General features: G+C 45.6%; 4 protein-coding genes across 4 annotated transcripts; 2 read left to right on the top strand and 2 right to left on the bottom strand.

Annotated features, from left to right (window-relative positions):
- Positions 1-2105: 2105 nt before the first annotated feature.
- LOC122385259 (cement protein 20-like) lies at positions 2106-5581 on the bottom strand. Its single transcript, XM_043373399.1, has 2 exons — positions 5431-5581; positions 2106-2521 (listed from the first exon to the last, which is right to left on the bottom strand). Exons 1-2 carry the CDS (start codon positions 5528-5530, stop codon positions 2223-2225), a joined length of 399 nt encoding a protein of 132 aa, XP_043229334.1. The 5' UTR covers positions 5531-5581; the 3' UTR covers positions 2106-2222.
- A 5769-nt stretch (positions 5582-11350) lies between these two features.
- LOC122385246 lies at positions 11351-16954 on the top strand. The gene is made up of 2 exons (XM_043373380.1): positions 11351-11885; positions 14297-16954. Exons 1-2 carry the CDS (start codon positions 11831-11833, stop codon positions 16444-16446), a joined length of 2205 nt encoding a protein of 734 aa, XP_043229315.1. The 5' UTR covers positions 11351-11830; the 3' UTR covers positions 16447-16954.
- An 881-nt stretch (positions 16955-17835) lies between these two features.
- Positions 17836-20528, top strand: LOC122385245. Its single transcript, XM_043373379.1, has 2 exons — positions 17836-20327; positions 20502-20528. Exon 1 carries the CDS (start codon positions 17848-17850, stop codon positions 20077-20079), a length of 2232 nt encoding a protein of 743 aa, XP_043229314.1. The 5' UTR covers positions 17836-17847; the 3' UTR covers positions 20080-20327; positions 20502-20528.
- Positions 20529-21066: 538 nt separating this feature from the next.
- On the bottom strand, positions 21067-22627 carry LOC122385249 (cement protein 20-like). The gene is made up of 2 exons (XM_043373383.1): positions 22514-22627; positions 21067-21679 (listed from the first exon to the last, which is right to left on the bottom strand). The coding sequence occupies exons 1-2, from the start codon at positions 22584-22586 to the stop codon at positions 21396-21398; spliced, it is 357 nt and encodes a 118-aa protein (XP_043229318.1). The 5' UTR covers positions 22587-22627; the 3' UTR covers positions 21067-21395.
- Positions 22628-24229: the final 1602 nt, after the last annotated feature.

Below are 24229 nucleotides of genomic sequence, written 5' to 3'. Positions count from 1 at the left end.
CTGACCTGACATGACCTAGGGTCAAAAATTTCACACATTGTCCAAAATTGATGTGCGAAAAGCTACCCCAAGCGGCGCGGAGCTACGCGCCGCGGTTTTTTATTCACACGCGAAAAACGCGACAGGGTGGTAACATATGCCCCCCCACTCCCCCCCCCCCCACTGGGGCGAAGGTTAAAGGGACCCTCCCACCTTCAAAAAAGTTAATGAATTGCATGAAAGTGATGTCGCTAAGTTCAGAAAGAGCGAAAACGAATATCTACCAAATTTCATCGAAAAATATTCACCGGTTTTCAAGATATTAGACTTTTACTTTTGTTTACTTTTTGGGTTCTCCGCTGTTCCTAGCGACTTTATTTGAAGGTGCGGCATTTGTTGCGCGCAAAGCAGCATATACCACCGCGTGCTACAAAACGTTTTAGTCAAACATTTAAAAATCGTTAGATATCTGCGCTGACGTCACACATTCAGAGGGGTATTCCTATGCATTAGCCCCTCTGAATTAAAATGCTGCAATTTTGAAATTCAATATTTCCGATTTAAGGCATTTCTCGATGTTGTGAGTGCTGAAACCGGTAATTGTGAGCCAGGGACCCCATTTTGGCTATCTCAACTCAAATCTAATGTTAAGGTGGGAGGGTCCCTTTAACCCGCGCGGGGCTGGGGGGGGTAAATTTTACCCCCCCTCGCGAATTTTTGCGATATCTCAAAAACGGCGACGCGCAGCGCCGCCAAACTTTCAGTACCTTTTCTTACATCAATTTGACACGTTTCCTGAAAATTTGAGCGAAATCCGTCGGAAAATTTTTGAGAAATTGACGTTTTAGTGACGTCATGTTCGCCATTTTCGCCTCAAAAACGGCAAAAGTTCAAACGCCGCTAACATCTTCATTTTTAAAGGAATCAAGACGTAACAAAAAAGGTTATACGTATTTTACTTTGTCTATCAAATGGCTATCTCGGTTTTTTGAAAATTTTGGATTTTGGCCTAAATTTTTTTCAAAAAACTGACTTTTTTGGGAAAATCATTATAAAATCCAAAATTTTGAGTCTATCGAAAAAACCGGAATATATGTCAGAGAAGTGGTCTATGTGCACCTACATACCAAATTTTAGAAGAATCGGTTCAAAAATGTGGGAGTTATTCAAAATTTTATGACGTCACGACACACAAATTTTTGAAAAATGACTTTTTTGGAAGTTCTAGACCTCGTACGGAAACAAAAATAGCACCATTCGATTCGCCGTGAAAAACTGCATCAGATAGACACCTTTTTAGGCCTTAACAACCAACTTCAAAATTTGACCTCACTTGACCTGACCTTGACCTGACCTCGACCTGAAATTCATCCAGAGGTGGTCCATATCACTTATTGAGTGTGCCTATTGAATTCTATGATTAAAATGACCCATAAAACATGTGTCGCACATGCCCTTTTCTATATTTTGTTTTTTGGTGACCTGACCTGACCTGACCTGACCTTGACCTTGACCTCTGAATGATATTGTATGCAACGAATATTGTCTTGGTAGCCTAAGAACACGTTTTGGGCGATCATCCTCAGTCCATGACTCCATTCTTCGGCAACTACGGTGCAAGGCCGATACTGTAGAAACTTGCAATTTGTACCCTTGACCTGACCTTGACCTTGACCTCAAACTTTAAATTAAGTACATGTTTTTAGTAGTTCGTGATGAGAGCTTTCGATTGGCGTTGAATTTTCCAAATCGGACCATTATTCGGGAGATAACAGGGGGGTAAAATTTACCCCCCCAGCCCCGCGCGTTCGGCTGGAGACCCCAGCCCCGCGCGGGTTAAAGCTGAATTACTCAGTATTTATCGGCTGAGCATTTACGCAACTTGAGATGATTTTGTTCTTTTGTGTGCAGTACAGCTGATCACGGACAGTTACTTGCGGAGCAGCTGTTAGTACCTATCATACATTTGTCCATTTTATAAAGATGCACATCAGTTGGACGCATTATAACACAGATACCAAATAAGAGCTGTATTTGATCCACAGCTAGCACCATTATAAGGTAGGCGCTAGCTGACAGACTTTTGTGCAGTTGTAACTACAGAATAACCCATAACACGGCGGAAAAATAAGCTACGTGATTTATTTTAGCTTTATTCACGCGACACGCAGCTAGATTCACACAGCATCCAAAGTCGGACGGTGGCAGGACCGGCCTGTTGGGAGCGTCTCACCACACCCGTCTCAATGCTGGTGCTTGCAGTAACAGTCGCAGTGGCGGTGCCAGCACGGATGCTTGGCGTTGCAGTAGCCAAGGTGGTCGCAGTCGCAGTCGTAGACAATTTTCTTGCTTCCCTTCACCTTGTGGCCGTGCCAGCACGGATGCTTGGAGTTGCATGGCTTCAGGTGGTTGCAGTTGCAGTCGTACTGATCCGTGTTTGTGATAGCATGGTGACTCGGTTTGCACTGGTCATGCAGATGATTGCACTCGCAGTCGTAGTGACAGTAGTAGCAGCGGTGGCCCGGCCCACAGGGGCGCGACTCTGAAACGAAATCAGAGTTGAACTGTGTGGATTTAGTTCAGAGAGAGAGAAGAGAGAGAGAGAGAGAGAGAGAGAGAGAGAGAGAGAGAGAAGAGAGAGAGAGGAGAGAAGGGGAGAGAGAGAGAGGAGAGAGAGAGAGAGAGAGAGAGAGAGAGAGAGAGAGAGAGAGAGAGTGGGGAGGGGAGAGAGAATTTCTCTTCCTGCGTATCTATGTAGGTGCGTGGAAGTCACTACAGCTTCGCAGACAGGGTTGGGTAGATAAATTGGGACAAATTTCATTTCTGTACTACTGATCCATTAAATGGCGGATATTTTTAAAGCTTAGTCATAATATTGACTAAATATTTTTTTTTATTTCACGTGCTGATAATTTGTTGGTAATAAGTAGGCCATCAGCCACGGAGGGAAGACAAAGACAGACGATTACAGATTTATTCCGCGCGGGCCAGACCCACAAGGCCATATTTAAGGTCACCGGGTTTCCCCCGATCGACAGTGTACCGTACTGTGGCAAAACTGGAGGCTGGGGGCGATGCCTCCCGAGCCATCCACAAGCGTCGCAACGATGTGAAGCTAACCACGTGGTTCCTGGCTGACCCAAAAGGTCAATCCTCGCAAATCCGAGGACCCCTCTGACCAAGCTGGCTCGTGACCGGCACGTAAGTCACAGTACCGTAAGGAGGACAGTAAACGGTGTCCTCGGCATGCGGTGTTACGTCAGGAGACAAAAAAAAAAACCTGCTGACTGATAAAGCAAAGCAGTTGCGAAGGGAGCGTGCGCAGCTGTTACTGAACCACCTTAAGAAGCTAAAAGGTCGCGTGACAGTCTTTGTTGACGAGAAAAATTTCACTGTTGACGAAGCAGCTAACCGCCAAAACGCTCGGTTAACCCTCGCCGGCACAGGCCATTTTGCGTCCTTCGACGGCACAAGGGGGGGGGGGGGGGTTGTACGACCCCCCTCGCGTTTGGCCCCTGATCGAGCTAGAGCTTCACGGAAAAAGGAGCGTGTTGCCCGTCACGAGAGAAGGCCGATGATACCCAATTTTAAGGTCCTAGGTCATCGGGTGACCTTCCAGGTCAGGTCAATGACCCGAAAACCGGGAAAATCGGGACCTGTTAGAAAGTCGTAAAGTGTGGCTGCTATGTGGTTTTCCGGGGTGCTGATTACGAATATCGTGTTAGTTTTGATCAGAGATGATGTCTTTAAGCATTTAGACCAGCTCGGGTCAGGTCAGGTCAGGTCAACCGGTAGGGGTTGTGACGGGTATTCGTAATACGTGTCAACCGCCTCTAACAGCTTCGTAACATGTTACGAAGGCACCAAAACTACTTCGTAAATGTTCAAATGGTTGCTAAATTCGAATTCAGCTCCAAAAACTAGCCTAGAAAGTAGAAACATGTAAAACTCGAAAAAGTGAACCGAGGTCACCCGAGGTCACCAAAGGTCAAGGACCTGACCTGACCTTCAGGTGACCTTGACACCCACCCTAATGTATGGAAGCAACATCAAATCACATGTTTGAACGTTTGAAACCACGAAAAGCTTGCAAACGCGCGGCTAATGCGAGCCGACATACGCCGAATCGCGATTCCGGCCAAACATGGTCTCGGAAAAGAGGTCACAGGTCAAAGGTCATTTTGGTCAGGGTCATGAAATTTTCAGGGTAGGTGTAAAATTGATCAATGCGAGAGTACTGAAAGTTGCGTCGCGATCGGCCGCTTCTTACGCGAGTTATTCGCGAAAAACCTTAGGGGGGGTTGCATCAACCCTCCTGTGCCGGCGAGGGTTAATCGCAACGAATCCCGAGGGAGTCTCAACAGTGCTGAGAAGCAAGCACCCCGCCTCAGTGATGGTGTTAGGGGCAGTGGCTGGCGATGGGCGAGCCATGCCCCCTCACTTTGTACCCGCTGGGCTGAGGGTCAGTACCAACGAGTACCTCACCATCTTGGAAGAGGTTCTGATCCTCTGGTTGGAGCATCACTACAGTCTGGACCAAGTGGTACTCGTCCAAGACTCTGCCCCGGCTCACACAGCGACGGAGGTGCAAGATCTCCTAAAGCGGAAGATCTCGAAGTTCGTGCCGAAAGAGAAATGGCCTCCTCACTCGCCAGACCTCAACCCCTGCGATTTCTGGCTGTAGGGCGTGGTCGAGGAGAAGGCCAACGATCGCCATCGAAACGGCGCCGTCAGCCTCAAGACGGCCATCCGGCGAGCAATGGCGTCCATTTCTCGCGATGAGGCTCGGCGCGCGTGCGCACGTTTCAGGCGCCGTGAAAAGCAGGTCAAAGCAGCGGAGGGAGGTCACATCGAGTGAACGTGTGCAAGATAGACACATAAGTGCATGTTCAAAGTTTGAGAGTTTTGTGCGTTCATACGCCTGAGTTAAAAGCGATCGAGTTTCTCCCAATTTATCTGCCCAAACCTGTATGAGTTATATATCGTCCATCCTTACTGAGCTGATGCAACGGTGATTGATTAAAGTCCGGCTGGAGCGAAAATGATTTACTTTTTTACAGAAAAGTGGAAACAGCTGTGCCTTCCTGAGGAGTGTTCAAGCTCAGCTAGCAAGGGGAGATACCGATTCAAGTGAAATGCTATCAATGAATATGCTATATCTATAAAGTTCGTCGTCTTCGACAAATGAACGGCTCCAAATTCAATTTTGTAGGAAAAGGCCATAACCTATATTTAGGTGTTCGGAATCTCAACGAGTCTAAGCGCCTACAATTTGTCATTTCGGATAGCGAGGCAAGGAAAAAATAACTCGCCTTTCAGCAAACGATACCTTACAAGTCTTAAAGTTAAAAAAAGAATAGTTAGCTTATTCAAAACCTGTGTGCTGAATGTATAGAAATACCAACTCAGTTTCGGATCATGAAATGAATTAAATACGACTGTTCTACTTACTGTGGCCGTGATCATGTCCGTGACCCTCATGAGCATCGACCGACACGTAAAGTACTGCCAAAACTGTGGCCAGGCACAAAGCAAGTACAGAGCTCTTCATGATTACAACGTTATTCTGATCGCTGTGCAACGCATTAATGGAGACCTGTGGCGCACATGCCTGTTTTATATTATTTGTGAATGACCTTTTCACGTTGACCGGTGGGTGGGACGTCAGCAGAAAATGATCACAGAAGGTCAGTGGATGACTGTCCACCTCGCAACTGACCGACGGCGCAGTAGTATGACGAGCCTGGGGGCGGGGCCATTGGCTGTCCCGTATCCAGGAAACTGAGAATTTTAAAACATTTCATATTAATGAAAACGTTTGACATTTTGATTGCACGTTAGGCGGTGAAGGCATGATTTCGGAGTCAAGGCAATCTATCGAAAGGAAAGCATTTAGTCAGTTTATAGGTCATGTTTATAAGCCGTGGACCTCCTGGCGTCTTTCTACGATAAAAAATCCAAGAGGCACATTTTCTAAATTGTGCCAAGAATAATAATGTCCCCTGATTCTTAAAAGCAAAATGAGATACGCGTTAAAGGTGTTTAAAGCATGGGTAATTTTTCGTCTTACATATCATTTAGCAAATAAAAGGGACAAAAGATGCCGACTAATATGAGCCGCTTCGATGTTGTATTCTCTTGGCGATGACCACGCTGGATCTGAGGGGATTGCGTGGCTACGTCCATATGCGATGTTCGTTTGTTTTGCTATTAACACCGTAGAGCCGGTCTCAGTCTGGATCGGATGGTATTATATAATACTGAACGAGGCCGGTGTAAATAAATTTTCAAGACCGAGGTCCTTACTGGATTTTTGAACGAGGCCGAAGGCCGAGTTCAAAAATCAGTAAGGACTGAGGTCTTGAAAATTTATCACCGGCCGAGTTTGGTATGTATTTTACTGTATGCCAACGAAAAATTTATTTTCTGGACCGAAGCTCTTAGCCGACTTAGGAACGAGACCATCCCAAATATTGGCTTAAGTGCATTCTGGTAATGCATTTTTGACCGTGGTCAATTTGCTTACACCAGTTATTACCACACCCCCTGGCTAATGTATTTGAATAGGCCAGGCATACAGTAAGTTCTGATATGTTCATATGATTATGATTTGATATGATTCCCTCCTGATATGTTCACCAGTCACCACCCACCAAAGGAAACTCACAAAAAATCAGCTCTTGTCTGTTTGGTATAGGTAGGTGAGGTTATTGCGTCGAATAACTCGGTTTGTTGGATTGTTGACTTACATACTCGTGCATCAATGGTGACGTAAAATGTCGCGATGATGGTAGCGATACACGGGACAAGCAGCGTATGCTTCATGATGGCGATTCTATGTAAGAGGTTGAAGGTTGTATTAGGCGTCACCAGTAGCAGCCGCCGCTGAACGGGCCAGTTTATGTGGATTCTTCAAGGCCTGTTCAGGCCAACAAGTTAATGCGACATAAGTGGAGGGTTGACAAATGTCGGCCGTTGTTTTCTCAGTCGATGCTTACCGGTATTTATGGCTGTCGGAGTGGCGTGTCGACTGTCGACTGTTGAGGTTGAGCGCCCGAGCCCCTATTACAGTCGAAACCCGCAGTCGAATGCAATGCATTACAAATAAAATGTGCATTACGAGTTTTTCAGTCCAGCAATAAATTCGTGTGATGGTTGACGGAATCTTGTTTGCTGTAAATAGATTCGTGTGCCTGGTTGTCGTAGTAACCAGGTGCTGAGACATCGCGCAGCAAAAGTGACACTGCAAGTTCGACCTAGCGCCGGGTGACTCTGCTGTTGATAACCTGCGGCTGCAGCCGGCAGTCTGGTCTCACTATAATGTATGCCTGCTACCAACATGCCGAAAGACTGTGACTGCCTGCCAAGTACATGAATATGACTCGGACGAGTCCAATGACAGTAGTGAGGAGTACAGTGAGTCGGTTTCTTGGCGATTTGCGTGGGAAGTTTTTTTTTGTGTGTGCTGGATGGCTCACCCAACATTCACCGGTGTCGCTTCATAACATAGAATAACCTAAGGCACCCCCAAATATATAGTTTTCTCACCCGTTTTAGTGAAAAGTGGCCGTTTTAGGCCACTTTTTTGCCCATTGCATCAGTAAGAAAAACGTTAACATTTGCAAAAATAGAAGAACCTATTCCGTCTCAGCTGAATCAAGTAATTACCGTTTGGTAACTTGGAACAAAGGTTGAATTATATGAATAGCATGATCACCACGCCGTCGGAATTTTGTCTGGACAGACCCATCCTGAATCATGAGTTCTATCAGGAGCGGAGGGCCCACGCTAGCTTCCGAAGGCCCCTTATGCTGACATCTGAAGCCTCTTGCGCTGGTCACCGATGGCCCTAAGGCAACCTCCGACGACGAAATCCACATGTCCCCTATGATCACTTGCGGGCCACTTACAGGGCCCGAGAGGTAAAGGCCCCTGAAGACTCCAAGCCGACATCAAAGTGGCCATCCCACCCTAACACTGGAATTTGGATTTGAGTTGAGATAGTCAAATTGACGTCCCCAGCTCACAATCACCGGTTTCGGCACTCGTATCACCGATAAATGTCCTAAATCGTAAATATTTAATTTCAAAGTTGCAGCACTTGGATTAAGAGGGACTAATGCAGTTGAATGCCCCCTCTAACTTTGCGATGTCAGCGCAGATCTGCAATGTTTAAAGCTTATACAAAAACCTTGGTAAAAGACACTTGTTGCTGTGATGGTAAATACTGCTTTGTTAAAAGCTGAAACTCTGCTTGAGGCTCATGATGAATAATAATATAAATAACCAGTAACCTCATAATATAAATCAGAAATAGGAGCCAAAAGGTTATATTTAAAGTTATCGAATATTTCGCTCCTGGAGCTTCGTCAGCGATAATTACAGAAAAACATATACGTTTTAAACATGGAACAACAAAGAACACTGCAGAATAAATAGCAAACTCATGCTACACTTCGCAAGGGACCGACATTTTTGGCGAAGTTTGAATAGGTACAATATGAATGTATGTATACAGTGTACGTATTTACAATATACACGTGTATAGGTACAATAAACAATAGCTTTACATACAAACATAATCGACTACATGTGCACTGCATACATTACACATAATATCATCAATTATTCACATGTGATTGTTATAACAATCACATGTGAATAATTGATGATATTATGTGTAATGTATGCAGTGCACATGTAGTCGATTATGTTTGTATGTAAAGCTATTGTTTATTGTACCTATACACGTGTACATTGTAAATACGTACACTGTATACATACATTCATATTGTACCTATTCAAACTTCGCCAAAAATGTCGGTCCCTTGCGAAGTGTAGCATGAGTTTGCTATTTATTCTGCAGTGTTCTTTGTTGTTCCATGTTTAAAACGTATATGTTTTTCTGTAATTATCGCTGACGAAGCTCCAGGAGCGAAATATTCGATAACTTTAAATATAACCTTTTGGCTCCTATTTCTGATTTATATTATGAGGTTACTGGTTATTCTTATATTATTAATGCTTTGAGCGTAACATCTGTCGCACTTTCAAGATACCAAATTATTGCTTCCAAATGACGTCATAGGAACAGCGGAAGCCCCCAGAAATAAAAAAGTGAAAGTCTAATATTTATAAAACTAAGGAATATTTTCCGGTGAAATTCTGTAGACATTCATTTTTGCTCTTTCTAAACCACAGTACATTACTTTTGTGCCAATTCATTAACTTTTTTGAAGGTGGGGGGGGGTTCCCTTTAAGGAATCCTTAGATAGCCTCTGAGCACCTTCATCTCACCTCAACCTACACACAAACCTGCCCCTGATAACACGCCACCAGCCTGCGAGAGCCCCATACCATAATCAGGGCCTCGTCTAAGGAATTTTCACTGGGGGGCAGACTGAAGGAGCCCGACCTAGGGTACCACTACCACCCCCAAATCCTGTTTTCTCACCGGATTTCGGCCACTTGTTTTTCATCACAGCCCTGAGACCATCATTAAAAAAAAAAACAGGCGATCCGAGCCAACCCTAACCCTCGCCCGTATACATGAGGGGGAGGGGGGTGGTCGCCCCTCGGTTTTTCGCAAATAACTCGCGTAAAAAGCGACTGATTGCGACGAAACTTTCAGTTTCCTCACGCTCATCAATTTCACATCTACTCTGAAAATTTCATGACCCTGACCCAAATGACCTTTGACCTGTTACTTACTTTTCGAGACCATGTTTGGCCGGAATCGCGATTCGGCGTATGTCGGCTCGCATTAGCCGAACGTTTGCAGTCTTTTCGTGGCTTCAAGCGTTCAAACATGTGTAATGATGTCGGTCCCATGCATTCGCCCCAGTGGGGGGGGGGGGGGGGCATATGTTACCACCCTGTCGCGTTTTTTTTTTTGTGTGAATAAAGCGCCGCTCGGATTATCTTTCTGTACATCAATTTTGGACAATGTGTGGAATTTTTGACCCCAGGTCATGTCAGGTCAGGTCACCAGGTCAAGTTAACTGACCAAGCCTAAAAAAAGTTTGCAATCATGTCCAGCCTGCAGCGTTTGTCAGAGAGGTTTCAGACTTGGTGGATTGCATGATGTTATGGGCACCTATAATTTGTAGGTATGTCTCGGATTTTTTTTTATATCTGTGACCTAAGATCAGGACAGTGGCGTGACCTTTCCATTATAGGTCATTGGAGAAAAATGAAAATGCCTCTAGATCCGTGTGTACACATAGCAACAGTCCAAATATTTTAGAAGCACAATGATTTGGACCACCCGTGACGACCAAGGTGTCCTTTTTGCTGATAGCCTCTAGAAAGGTGATCCGATGTCATTTGAGGCTACAAACAGATTTTGCCAATAACTCTCGATTTGAAATAGATAGAACGCTGAGGATGGCTTCATTGTGTTTGTCTTGTCGAGACGCATAGATTGATATGCAACATGACCTTTTTGGGTCACCATGTGACCTTGACTTGAGGTCAAAATTTGACCTTGACCTTACCAGGTAAAAAATATATGTTTCGAGCGACTGAAGGAGAAAAATACGATAGTGCCATTGCCAAATCTTCATATTCGCTGGTTCGAAAGTTATTTGTGAAAAAAGTATCCAAAAACAGCTAGTTTCACAATATTTGGCCTATGGAGGCTTAACCATTGACCTGAGGTCAATTTTGATGATGATCTATCAAAAGAATAGTTCAAAAACTATCGATTGCTGTTCCATGCGCTTTTCTAGCTATCATAACTTTCCTGAGATAACGGCATGTTTTCTGAAAATATATAATGACATTTGGCAAATTTTGAAATTTGATGACCTTTGGTGACCCCAATATTGCTCTAAGATGAAAAATGACTGAAATACTTTCAAACATACGCACTGAGAGCTATCGACTGCTTTTCACTGCGTCTTTCTAGCTGTTGGCGCCGCCCAGCAAGAGGGTTCGCCGCAGTGTGTATACGCGAGAAAATTGTCACGCGATTTTATAATTTCGAATTCAGTATTTTGTTTCCGTCTCAGCTGGAGTTTATTGCAAGTTTATTGCGCTAAATTGAATATGGAGTATAGTTAGGTGATATTTTGTGTTAAGTGTTAACATATTTGAACCCCGCCCCATAGGCGCGGGAGCCGGGGGGGCAGTGGGGGCAGCTTGCCCCCCCAACTCTGGGGCCGTGGGGGCGGTGCCCCCACAGCTTTGAGACGGAATACCACACTTTTTTTTGCAAATGTATTCTTTTTCTGTTGAAAAAGCCGAGGGGTGAAAAATAAGTGGCCTAAAACCGGTGAGAAAACTAGATTTGGGGGTACCCTAGGTTGATCTCTATTAAGGCGTGCCCCCCCAGTCGGAAAGTAGTTCCCGCGCCCCTGCCCCGCCCGCAGACTCATGTAAGTACGCATTTTGTTGTGGTAATAGACACGACTTTCGTTAGTAGTGAGAGTGACGATCTTGGTTATATCTGTAACGTTAGATCTTGTATGAGATGATTTAGGTAAATGCATAGTGTTGTTGTCCTTAAACCTATGTCTCCAAGTTGTATGACGTGATGTCATGTATTCCAGAAACGGCAACATGGAACTCAAGAGAGATATGTTTGTTTCTATTATTTGAGTAAGAAGATGCTCGAATAGTGCAATTAGACCGTATTGAGTGCGGTGGTAAAGGCCATAATTGATTTGCTGATTTAGCGTAATCAATAGTTTATGAGTCTTCGATTAACTTTTATGAAAAGACATTTTAAACTGAGTTATTTTAAAACACGTTACCGTGAAGATTTATTCTGCGTTTTGAAGCCAGAATCTTCAGCCAGCCACTGTAAGTCTATCGCAGCTTTACTATTCTCAAACCTTAAGTATTGAATATGGACAAACTCACCGTGTATCAACTGAAATGTGAGCTAAAGGCCCGCGGGAGAGGGACAGTGGCGGCGGATTCGATTTTGGCGTGGGGGGGCAAGATCCCAGTCGAGATGATGTCATAGGCGGATCCTGAAAGGCGTTTTCGACGCTGTAGGGGACATACCCCCCAAAAAAGTCCAAAATCCAAAAACTCCTCGGATTCCGATTCCTTACGGATCTACTGCTGAACAGTATAAAGCAAAAAATCCTGATAAAAGTGTTATTATTAGGAAACATAAGGTACGTTTTGTCTATTTCGGGCGATGCAGGGGCCAGGGGAGGGAGAGTAAATATTTGCTTTAAATGCCCGCTCCCTGGATCCGCCAGTGGACGATGTAACGCTTTTCGTATTGCTGTATTAAAAAAAGCTTCAATGGGAAAAGTTGTGCCATAACCCGATCGCATATTAGATGTTGAAGAACGGTTCCAAATCTTTTGAAGTAGGCGAGCGCTATTCTTCAATGAGGTAACTCGTTACCATTTCCTCTGTTCATTTGACGTTCGATTTCCTAACCTTTAAGCCTTCCTTTAAAAACGTATTTCTGAGACAGATATCAACTGAAACTAGCTCACAGCGGGAGGAGACCGCTCAAACATTCAGAGACAGTCGGTCGCATCTAAACCTATTGGGACAGCGATCCGCCAGAAACCCTCCCCAAGGCAGTAGTTCGCCAACTAAGCTCACCGAGACGGGCCGTCTCGATGGGTTTATATAGTTAGCCTACAGCAAGGCATAACTAAGGCCCAAATGCTCGTCAAGCTGGGAACGGAGGGCTGAGGTGAGGGAGCGTGGCGGTGGGCTGGGGTGAAGGAACGGTGGACTGGAACGAGAATCCAGAAGCTCTGGGTAGGGCGTTTCTTTTAGGGCTTTAGGGTGCGCTGACTGCGGTAAGGTCCAAATTATCACACCAAATTTTGCCACATCTACCGATTCAGACACTCGAGAATCAGCGGCCAGTGATATCTGCAAAGACGAAGCATTACCAAACCCAGCTTCAACCTGGTGTCAGGGTACCTCAGCCTCAGGTGGCTTTAATTACAGTTGCACATAGGTACCAAACGACCTCAGTGCAGCTAGTCTGTGACCGAAACCATTCGGAACAGACTTCAACAAAAAGTGAGACAAGGTTAGTGCTATCGTTAAGTGCCATTATAGACTTGGGCCCCGTTGGCTTGACCCACTGTGGTAGTTATCGTACGCTGCGGGGCATACTCATTTTTCCAAAATGCTTCAGATTTCGCTTTCGTGTTCATAGGCGGCGGAACGGGGAGGGCACCGGGGCACCGTGACCCCCTTTGATTTTGGCATTTTAACGTTAGCCCTATGGGCATTGCATGGAAAGAATGGGACCAAAAGTCGGCAGCCCCCCCCCCCCCCTTAATTGAAGGTGCACCGCCGCTACTGTTCGTGTTTGATGCTCTTTATTCTATAGTCAGCCTTTAGACAGAGGGGGCCCACTAATGATCAGTGCCCTAACCCTCAAAAGTTTCCAACATTAATTTTTACTTTTTTAATAGTGAAAACTGAAATAAAGCGGATACTGAACTGTGAACATCCAGTTTTTACACTGGCCCCACACAAGCCTCCGAATGCCCAATGCAGATCTCTGATGACTGGCCTTTGGGTGTCATACCATACCGTGCATTGGTCAATGTCGTCAATGTGTACGACCTCGGCGTTTACCATTTTATGCGCTGGAAACTGTTGCGCTCGAATAAATCAGGGGAGTGGCTTATTATGAGCGCTCATCAGTCCTAACTACCTGTAAGCGAATGGCTAGCCCTTCCGTCTCCGCTCGCTTGCGATTTGGCATTTATGTAGGTACAAAATAGAGGCAAACGACCACTGAAGGTATGAGTTGCGTCTCTTGCACACTATAAATCGAATCTGAAAAGACAAAAACAAAATGATATAAAGCGGAAATGGTTAATATTCAAAAGGCACCGTTGGACAAACTGTAGGAACGCATAGCTGCAATATCAGGTTATGGAAATTTTCCTCATGTTTAGGGCACAAATTATGGAGGGGCAAGAATATACGTTTGCCCCTCCTCCAAAAATTTCTTAGGGAACGATGCCTCCTCTCATGCCACCCAGTAGGTATAGGTCGCCCCTGTAAGCGGTCACTGAAGGCCTGGGTTTCCGCTGCGTCACGTTGACGCTTATAATGCCTCCAAAACTAGGTTGAAGAGAGGAAAACTTCAATTGAACGTGAACGCTTGCCATTTAAGAAAGGCAACGTATGATAAAGTATATGGGCATCTGGTTACATCTTCAGATGATCGAACAGAATAATCAGGTACATGGTTTCTTGTCTAAGCTTTGTCACAAATTATGGGGGGGGCAAAAAGATACTTTTGCCCCCCCACGAGTTTGCCAGGGGGGGCAGCTGCCCCCCCTGCCCCCCCGAATCCGCCGCCCCTGGAGAGGGACCACAGGGAATAAGGCTGATCTGGTTGCTTCGCTGCGTGATGCATTAGACGAAGAAGGAATTGATTTTGAGAGTTGGGCTGAATTTGTCCCAAGTAAGGCCGCTGGGATATTTAACGCAAATGAAAACATGCCCCAAGCTAGTGCCGCCTTACCGAGTGGGCAACGAAGGAATACCGTCGAAATTACTGGAAGTGGCGAAGCTCCTCAAATAAGCGATACTATTTCTATCCAAACATCTGCATCGGCCGCTGAAATGACAAGGTTAAAATTGATAGAAGAAGACGCGCTTCGTGCGGGCTTAGAAGCACAGCTGAAAATTGTGCTAGAAAAACAGGAGTTAGATAGAAAGATGTCTGAATTGGCAAGACAGAAGGAAATTCTTGAATATACAGAGGCTATAGAAATTTCTAGAGCCAAGGTGAGGGCGCTAGGTAGACATGAAGACCATGAAATAGTTGAATCGAATCGCGACAAAGAGACCCCGAGATCGATATCGAATGCTACGAACGACACGAACACGACAAACCGAAGGAGCCACGACGGCCATCTAAATACTGAGAGCAGCAATATTGCAGGACTGTTGAGACGAGAAAGGGAAATAACTGCTGGGTTGATGCGCTTGCCGCCTGTTGAATTGCCCAAATTTGGAGGTGATGTTACTGAATTTCCTCATTTCATGAAGGCATTTAACCTAAAAATTGCCTCAAAGCTGTCCACCGACGAAGAAAGATTATTTTATTTAGAGCAGAATATGATTCCAGAAAGCAAGCCACATAGTATCGTTACAGCTTGCTTATACCTGGATAACGGCTACGAAGAAGCTAAGAACCTTCTCACACGACGGTACGGTTCAGAGAGCGTTTTGGCAGCGGCATTTGTTGATCAATTTGAAAATTTATTGCAGTTGAAACCAGACGATATTGAAGGGTTAGACCATTTTGCACTGGAGCTTATGAAGTGCAAGAATGCCTTTGGTGTAAATAGCGCAGCCATGAGTGACCCCAGAACCCTGAGGAGTATAAGCGCCAAGTTACCCGTTCACTCGCAACACAGATGGCGACATCGAGCCGACTCCATTAATGAAAATGAGGGTAGAGCAGTGGTGTTTGATGATCTAGTGAACTTCGTTGTACAGGAGGCAAGAGTTGCAACCAATCCTGTGTTTGGAAATCGTGGGTCAAATGCAACTGTAAGGCAAAATAACTCTGTCACTGTGGGCAGATTTCGTTCAAAACCGCTGGTGGCCGCGACACGGATGGTTAGTGCCGGAGCAAGCCCATGTATTCACTGTCAAGATAAGGGGCATGAACTCACCGATTGTAGTTGCTTTGCGAAGTTGCCACACCAGGACAAAATTGCCATTATTAGGGATTCAGCGCTGTGTTACGGCTGCTTGAAGCAAGGCCATCGCAGTACTGACTGTAGACGACGAGCTAGCTGTTCCATTTGTGCTTCCCGACATCCTACATCTCTCCATATCAATAGATCAGGAGGCAACAGTGAAAGATCAGAAAATGGTGTCCCAAATGTAACATCTTGCACCACGAAAGGTGGTGCATCCGTCTCATTTAGACCGGCTCTCCCGATCGTCCCTGTTGTCCTACATCACGGTCTTGAAAGGAAATGTACACTTGCTTTTCTGGACAGCGGATCAACTCATTCATTTATTTCAGAAGGATTGCTTAAAACTTTGAAACTACAGAGCCTGCCACAGACCAGACTATCGCTGACAACAGTTGACAGAGAAGTTAGCATCACGACACGAATAGTCAACGGAGCTTGGTTGTCGGACGAGAATGGTGGGAACATTTTAGAGCTGCCTCAGTTGTTTTCTCTCGAAAAAATTCCAGTGGACTTTGCTGATTTTCCTACTCAAACTGAAATAAGTAAATGGAAACATCTGGAAGGGGTCAAACTAGATCTGTGCCAAAATGAAGAAGTTGAACTTTTATTGGGCTCCAACGCCTTTTTAGCCATGGAACCATTAGAAGTGGTGACAAGCAACGGAGAGGGTGGTCCTTTTGCCGTGCGAACAAGATACGGATGGGTTGTGAGCGGTCTCCGTGGGGTATCATCACCATTTCCAGCGAAATGTTACAAAACACTGGTACATCCTGAGTTGCAACACCTTGAAGGGCTTGTATAACAGCTATACAACAAGGAACATGAAGAAAATCTACATTCAAATAAAATGGGACCATCTGTTGAGGACAAGAAATGGGAGAAATTCGTTCACGCGTCAACTAGACTGATTAAAGATCATTATGAGGTGGGACTACCGGTTGTAGATGAAGGGCTGATTCTGCCAAATAACAGGAATATGGCGGCAAGCAGGCTACTGAGCTTGAGAAATAAGCTTAGGCGGAGTGATAAATTGGCGTCCGATTACAAGCTATATATGAAAAACATGTTGCAAAATGGTTTCGCAGAGCCCGTACCAAATGCCGATTTATCCAGAAATGATGGTAAGGTATGGTATCTTCCACATCACGCCGTTCAGCATCCCCAAAAACCGGACAAGGTTCGCATTGTATTTGATGGCGCCGCAACCTTTAAAGGAATCTCTTTAAATGACAATCTTTTGCAGGGACCAGACCAAACGAATGCACTTTTAGACGTGTTGACCAGATTCCGTATGGAGAACATAGCTTTCACAGCCGACAGGGCTGCGGAGTCGGAGTCGGAGTCGGAGTCGGAGTCGGTCGAAGTCGACAGTTGTGACCGGAGTCGGAGTCGGAGTCGGAGTCGATTTTAGAAACCCGAGCCGGAGTCGGAGTCGGAGTCACCGAAAATCTGTCGACTCCGCAGTCCTGCTAGGTCTGCGGAGTCGGAGTCGGGAGTTGGAGTCGGTCGGAGTCGACAATTCTGCCCGGAGTCGGAGTCGGAGTCGGAGCTGGTTTTTGAAAGCCTGAGTCGGAGTCGGAGTCGGAGTCGCCGAAAATGCATCGACTCCGCAGCCCTGACAGCCGATATTGAAAATATGTTCCATCAAGTTTATGTTCCAGAGTCTGACCGCGATTTATTCAGATTCCTGTGGTGGAAAGATGGCGATCCTCAAAATGATATATTGGAATACCGCATGAAAGTTCATGTTTTTGGAGCCACTTCTTCACCCAGTATAGCATGCTTTGCATTACGCAAGACAGCTTTAGACAACCGAGGGTGTTTCTCGAATGAAAGCTGTGCTACTATTGAGAAGAATTTTTACGTCGACGACTTGCTGAAGGCAATGCCTGACGAAGGAAGCGCTATACTGCTGCTTCGAGACCTGATGGTTTTGTGCAAACGAGGGGGATTTACTTTAAAGAAGATTTCGAGCAATAGTTCCGCTCTGATTGCATCCATTCCTAGCGAATCGCGGTCTAAGCAATTGGCGTACTGGACCAGCGATAGTAGTCACCTTCCCACTGAGCGAGTATTGGGTGTAATCTGGGACACTGAACAAGATGTGTTAAAGATGGCATTGGATCACGACAAGCTAGTTGCCCGGCCGATGACAAGACGAGGATTACTGTCAGCTGTAGGCTCCTTGTATGATCCAATTGGCATGTCATGCCCATCCATGCTGAAGGGACGCCTCATCTTGCAAGAATTGAGCAGGCTACATAATGGATGGGATGATAGTATTCCGCTTGTCAAGCAGCAAGAGTGGACGGCTTGGCTATCAGCTCTAAATGAAGTGAATGAATTGTCAGTGAATCGTTGTGTAAAACCTGATAACTTTGGAGACGTAGTATCTTGTCAACTTCATCATTTTGCTGACGCCAGTGAAGTAGCATACGGAACGGTTTCTTACATCCGGCTTACGAATGCCAAAGGACAAATCTGTTGTTCTTTTCTCAAGGGCAAGATGCATTTAGCGCCTCTCAAAGGAGCTACAATACCTCGTCTGGAGCTCATGGCGGCAACGACGGCGGTAAAAATATGCTCCCTGATAGGTGATACCATTGAATTCGATGATGTCGAGCATATATTTTGGACTGACAGCACCACCGTTTTAAGGTACATTCAGAACAAAGCGAAGCGTTTTCACACCTTTGTAGCAAATAGATTGGCAATAATCCACGATGGGTCAAGGCCAGAACAATGGAGGTATGTCAATAGTTCAGACAATCCAGCTGACGACGTGTCTAGGGGTGTCCAAAGTAAGAGATGGCTGAATGGACCTGAATTCCTTTGGAAGGACAAAGGCTTTTGGCCCTCAGCACCGATCGCCTTCAGGGAGGTGACGGAGGACGACCCCGAAGTGCGAAAAACGGCGATATGCGCTAAAACTGCGATTGTACCAGATTCTGAAACTCCGATGGAGCGGCTCATTTTACATTATAGTCAGAAAGAATCCCTGCTCAGAGGATTGTCGTGGCTGTCACGATTTACAAGATCACTTAAGGAAGGACAGAAGGGGTTTATAAAAATGTCTCCCCCTTTGTGCTATGAGGAGCAAAGTGAAGCAGAAAAGAAAATAATTCGACATATACAAGAACATGAATTTCCAAGGGAGTATGAAAACCTGTCAGTTGGCGCTGAGGTACCAAGAACCAGTCGATTAGTGAAGCTTCACCCTTTCATGCAAGACGGTATCATTAGGGTAGGTGGAAGATTAGCAGAGGCTTCGATTTTAGAAGAAACAAAACATCCTATCGTTATTCCGAGTCGTGGTCATTTTACAGAACTACTCATTACGGACGCCCATGAAGCCGTAGGGCACAGTGGGAGACAGTTCACGCTAGCGAAACTTCGAAAACGTTTTTGGATTCTGAAGGGAATTTCAAGTGTAAGACGTGTTCTAAACAGTTGTTTGAGTTGCACTAAACTCTACCGACCACCTGAATCACAACAAATGGCCAATCTTCCGTCTGACAGAGTGCAAGCTCAAGAGCCACCGTTTACGCGAACAGGTGTGGATTACTTTGGACCATTTTATGTCACTCAAGGTCGTTCACAGGTCAAGAGATATGGGGTCATATTCACCTGTCTTGCTATCAGGGCCGTACATCTGGAGGTTGCTGAAAATCTGACGTCAGACTCATTCATTTGCGCCCTGCGCAGATTCGTTGCACGTAGAGGTAATGTTCAAATACTAAGGTCTGACAACGGAACAAATTTTACTGGAGCCAACAGGGAACTGCGCTTAGAGATGACAAGGTTATCAGAAAATGAGCATGTGTTACAAAGAGCAATGCTCAAGCGAGGAATTACATGGAAATTCAACGTGGCAGGCGCCTCCCATCATGGTGGGGTGTGGGAACGTCAGATACGATCCATACGAAGAATACTCGAATCCCTTTTAACATCGCAATCGCTCAAGGAAGAGACACTCCGAACCATATTTTGTGAAGTTGAAAACATACTGAACAGTAGACCGCTTACGCCAGTATCTAGCGACGTCAGGGACGATCCACCTCTCTCGCCAAATGACATTCTTCTTCTGGGAGGACATGGTGTAACGTTACCATTCGGAGTCCTCTCCCAGGCGGACCATGGAAATAGAAAAAAATGGAAGCAAGCTCGTCATTTCGCAAATGTTTTTTGGACACGGTGGAGATCCGAATACTTACCGACTCTACAAGAAAGGCACGTTATGACAGAAACAAGAAAGAACTTTCAACCAGGAGACACAGTTCTGCTTGTTGATGATAGTGTTCCCAGAGGCCAGTGGCCACTCGGTTTGATTGAAGCTGTTCGAACTAGTTCCGATGGATTGGTTCGATCTGCGACTGTCCGAACAAGAGGGACAGTAATGCAGCGCCCAGTGACAAAACTGGTGAAGTTAAATTGAAACCTCTCGTTTTCGACCCCTCGTGGTTTCAAGGGGGTGGGTGTTGGCGCCGCCCAGCAAGAGGGTTCGCCGCAGTGTGTATACGCGAGAAAATTGTCACGCGATTTTATAATTTCGAATTCAGTATTTTGTTTCCGTCTCAGCTGGAGTTTATTGCAAGTTTATTGCGCTAAATTGAATATGGAGTATAGTTAGGTGATATTTTGTGTTAAGTGTTAACATATTTTGAACCCCGCCCGCAGACTCATGTAAGTACGCATTTTGTTGTGGTAATAGACACGACTTTCGTTAGTAGTGAGAGTGACGATCTTGGTTATATCTGTAACGTTAGATCTTGTATGAGATGATTTAGGTAAATGCATAGTGTTGTTGTCCTTAAACCTATGTCTCCAAGTTGTATGACGTGATGTCATGTATTCCAGAAACGGCAACATGGAACTCAAGAGAGATATGTTTGTTTCTATTATTTGAGTAAGAAGATGCTCGAATAGTGCAATTAGACCGTATTGAGTGCGGTGGTAAAGGCCATAATTGATTTGCTGATTTAGCGTAATCAATACTAGCCCTCATAGTAGTTTTCCACGTCCATTTTAAAAATTACCGAAAACAGTCATCCTATGGTAGCACTGTCGGATCCAGAAAGGCGGTCTTGGACGCTGCGGGGGGGGGGGGGGGGTGTATCTTCAATAAAGCTTTTCCAAATTAAAAAAACTCATTGGGTTCCATTTGTTACGCAGTACGCACTGCTGTGCAGTTTAAAACAAACTTAAGTCTCAATAAAAGTTGTTTATAGCACATTGTTGTCGATTTCGGGCGCTGCGAGGGGGCATTTTCCCTGGATCCGCCAGTGTGTGGTATTAAATAATAAAAAAAAAAAAAACTGAAAGCTCGCTTGAATAATGCGACGGTAACTTGGATCATTTCGTCTTTGAATCCACCGTTACAGCGCACCGTCACTGTTACAATAAAGAAGAAATCAACACCATCATCATATCATTGCATTTATTTCAGATATGTAATTCCAGATTTTGGTCTTCCTTGCCAATTAATGATGCCAATCCATGACCAACTACACTGTAGTTATGATGGATGAAACTTAACAAAACGCACTCGAATTATGCGACTGTAATGCTATTCTGTATTCAAATTTATCGTCCAGAGTGAAGCTGTCTAGGCCGACAGTCTCAGGCGAAGCAGGCAATTGACGTCAGATCAGAGGCCTCTTGCACCAAACTACCTAGCTAGGTAAAATCGAAAAACCGGTTTCAGAACGGCCACTGTGATCTGTGAACGGCCAGTCACGGCCAGCTCACAGTTCAGTCACAGCTACACTGGCGGTGGTAGCACGGGTGGCTGGTGCTGCAGGCAATTGAGTCGCAGTCGCAGTTGTTGTCGGTGAGCGTCCCGTTGATGACAGTGGTGCGCCAGCACGGGTGTGACGAGTCGCACGGCGTCAGCTGGTTGCAGTCGCAGCTAGGCTCGGTCTCGTTGCCGCTGGGCAGGCGGAAGCAAGGGAAAGCCGGGGGGCAGTACCGCAATTCTGCGCAGTCACAACTATCCGTGCAGTTGAAGTTGGGGTTGCCCGGGTTGCATGGCGGACCTGAAAAAAGATTAGGTTCAAGGTGAAAATATGTCTGAAAAAATGTGTCTTTTTATATGGCTGTTATATAAAACGATATCTGCTTAATAAAACGATCATCAAATTCTGACAAGCAGAGTCTTATATGTTCTTGTAACCACATTTGTGCGAAGTCGATATGTGAATTAGAAATGGTGAAGCATGCACGTCGCACGAGTGAACTTTTTAATTGTGAACTATCATAGTTAAGGTGTTTTACGGGCTCAGAAAATTTTAGGGTATCGGCCTGCTTTGGCTTTTGCTGCATTGCTCAGGCCACGCCCAGGCGGCGCTGACTCCGGGCGGTTGGTGCCATGTGCTGACAACTTTGGAAAATAGTGGAAAGAAGTCAATTCATATATTTCAGGAATCGGGTCGTAATGTTGAAGGGCCGTTGAGCGCCTATAGCTAGCATCTAGGGTGCTTAGCTGACATTGTCCAAGCTAGTGTTAAGTCTATGGGCTTAAAGAGAAATTATTCAAGCGTCTGATTCCCAGCGCGAGAAGTTCTTGGATGCCAGACCAGACGAATCAGCCATTTGGAAATTAGGCAATTTTGGGATGAATTACTTCTGATTGGGGCCTCAGGCACCTTTTCATATACCTCACACTGAATAACACAACAATTTCGGGGGTAAAATCCTTACAATGGCTTATAAAGAAAAGATTGTTTCTTCAAGACCAGCTTGCGCTTCATTTTTACCCGCACCCTCGAAATAAACGAGATCAGGAACCAAAATTTAAGTTGAAAAAGGCTAAGTTGAAATACATTTATTCACGAATTCGATGAATATTTTAGATGAGACCAAACACTCACCCTGCCCCTGGCCGGCGGCGTAGAAAACCGTACTGGCTGCTGCCAAAAACAGTACAAAAAGCGTCGACTGCATGATTTATGATGAATGTACGATATGAAGCACAATGTAAGAATGTGGACATCTGGCATACGGGTCAGTTTTATACAGTTTGTGCGTGACCTCAGCTGTCATTCTGACACGTGATGGCGTCAACTGTGACGGAGATTTATCCAAATGTCACACTGTGTGTTTCTAACAACCGTTTGACGCAGGGTAGTGGAGAGAAGGCAGTAACCAAGTGAAGCCTGGCTACTAGTGCTGTCAATTTCAGAAAACGTGTGTCCGATGTCCGTCCAATGTCCAATACTTACGTCGACTGTCCGTCCAAAAATATCCAAGCCAGCCATTTGTCCAAAGATGCCCGACACCTACGCAATATGTTGAGGATTATCAATAGACATGTACGGTTCTCCAGGGTATTAGTCGTTGGTCGCTCGGCGAGCGGGAGGGCAACCAGTTCCGCCCCTGTATCGCGTGCCCCCTTGCTCCGCCCAGTTACGCACGAGCGTACTCCACGCCGCGTAGTAGCGTGGGGAGGGGAGCGTTAGAATGGTGGCATGTGTAGAGGCTAGAACCGGTTTCCACCGCCATGCCACCGCCCAGCGACATGGAGCGGGGTCAGTGACCAGGGCGCAGGGAAAGGTCAGAGGTCAGCTATAACGTAGAGCTTTGTGTCTCCCTCCCCTCCGCGTGTAACGGCCGCACGACAGCGGCCGGCGGCCGATCAGGCTTGACATGTCAAGGTCACCCGCAGTCAACGGGCTCGGAGGGTTGGTCGAGTGCGCGTCCGTGGCTGACGACAGTCTCGACCATGTGCTATGGTGCCGATTAGTGATGTCAATTACGGAAAATCGGAATACCGGTACCAAACCAAATACCAACCAAAACCGTGGAGAAATACCGAAACCAAACCAACTTGGGAACATGAGCAAAATACCAACTTTTTACCTATTTCTTAGCCTCCTAAACATTAGCAAGGGTTCATGATACCAACAAAATACCAAACACATTAGCAGTGAAATACCAAATACCGAGTTGGTATCGGTTTGGCATCGGTATACCAAAAAGTTTGTATCCGATTGACATCTCTAGTGCCGATAGACTAGGGTGGGTAATAAGCTTTTGTTCAGTGCATATGGCTGCTCGGGTGCGTCATCTGATATGATGCTTTGTAATGTGTATGATACGTTTAAAACCTCGCTGGCAGTGGCCGAGAGGAGAAGAGGGGGCGGGGAGACGGGTGCCGCCTCCACATGTCTATTTGCTGCGAGAGCTGAAATTTTGCAAACCTGACCTTTGATTCCAGCCGAATTTGTATGACAGCAGCTGTATTTTAACCCTCGCTCATATTGGTGTTTTGCCAGCGTCTAGCATAAAGGGGAGGGGGTCCGTTGGACCCCTTTGCCGTTCAGACCCTGATCGAGCTAGAGCTTCGCGGAAAAAGAGCGTATTGCCCGTGACGAGAGGAGGCCGTTGATACACAATTTTAAGGTCCAAGGTCATTTGTTGACTTGATAAGTCAATATATACTCAAAAGTCGGGAAAATCGGGACCTGTTAGAGCCTCTTAAAGTGAGGCTGTTATAAGGTTTTGCGGGGGTGCTGATCACGAATTTCAAGTTAACTTTTATCACAGATGATGTTTTCGTGCATCTAGTCCAGGTCGGGTCAGGTCAG

This window comes from Amphibalanus amphitrite, unplaced genomic scaffold, assembly GCF_019059575.1.
Source record: "Amphibalanus amphitrite isolate SeventyFive unplaced genomic scaffold, NRLGWU_Aamphi_draft 000212F_arrow, whole genome shotgun sequence".
NCBI classification, from domain to species: domain Eukaryota; kingdom Metazoa; phylum Arthropoda; class Thecostraca; order Balanomorpha; family Balanidae; genus Amphibalanus; species Amphibalanus amphitrite.
Note: the sequence above shows the minus strand (reverse complement) of the source record. Positions and strands in the feature narration are given on the sequence as shown.

Bases quoted from the DNA above. Each gene is read 5' to 3' on its own strand.
- LOC122385259 (XM_043373399.1), bottom strand. From the start codon at position 5,530: ATGAAGAGCTCTGTACTTGCTTTGTGCCTGGCCACAGTTTTGGCAGTA. The intron at 2,522-5,430 runs GTAAGTAGAACA...ATTTCGTTTCAG, and splicing joins CGGACATGATCACGGCCACA to AGTCGCGCCCCTGTGGGCCG.
- LOC122385246 (XM_043373380.1), top strand. From the start codon at position 11,831: ATGGACAAACTCACCGTGTATCAACTGAAATGTGAGCTAAAGGCCCGC. The intron at 11,886-14,296 runs GGACAGTGGCGG...GCCCCTGGAGAG, and splicing joins GCTAAAGGCCCGCGGGAGAG to GGACCACAGGGAATAAGGCT.
- LOC122385245 (XM_043373379.1), top strand. From the start codon at position 17,848: ATGTCATGCCCATCCATGCTGAAGGGACGCCTCATCTTGCAAGAATTG.
- LOC122385249 (XM_043373383.1), bottom strand. From the start codon at position 22,586: ATGCAGTCGACGCTTTTTGTACTGTTTTTGGCAGCAGCCAGTACGGTT. The intron at 21,680-22,513 runs GTGAGTGTTTGG...ATCTTTTTTCAG, and splicing joins CGCCGCCGGCCAGGGGCAGG to GTCCGCCATGCAACCCGGGC.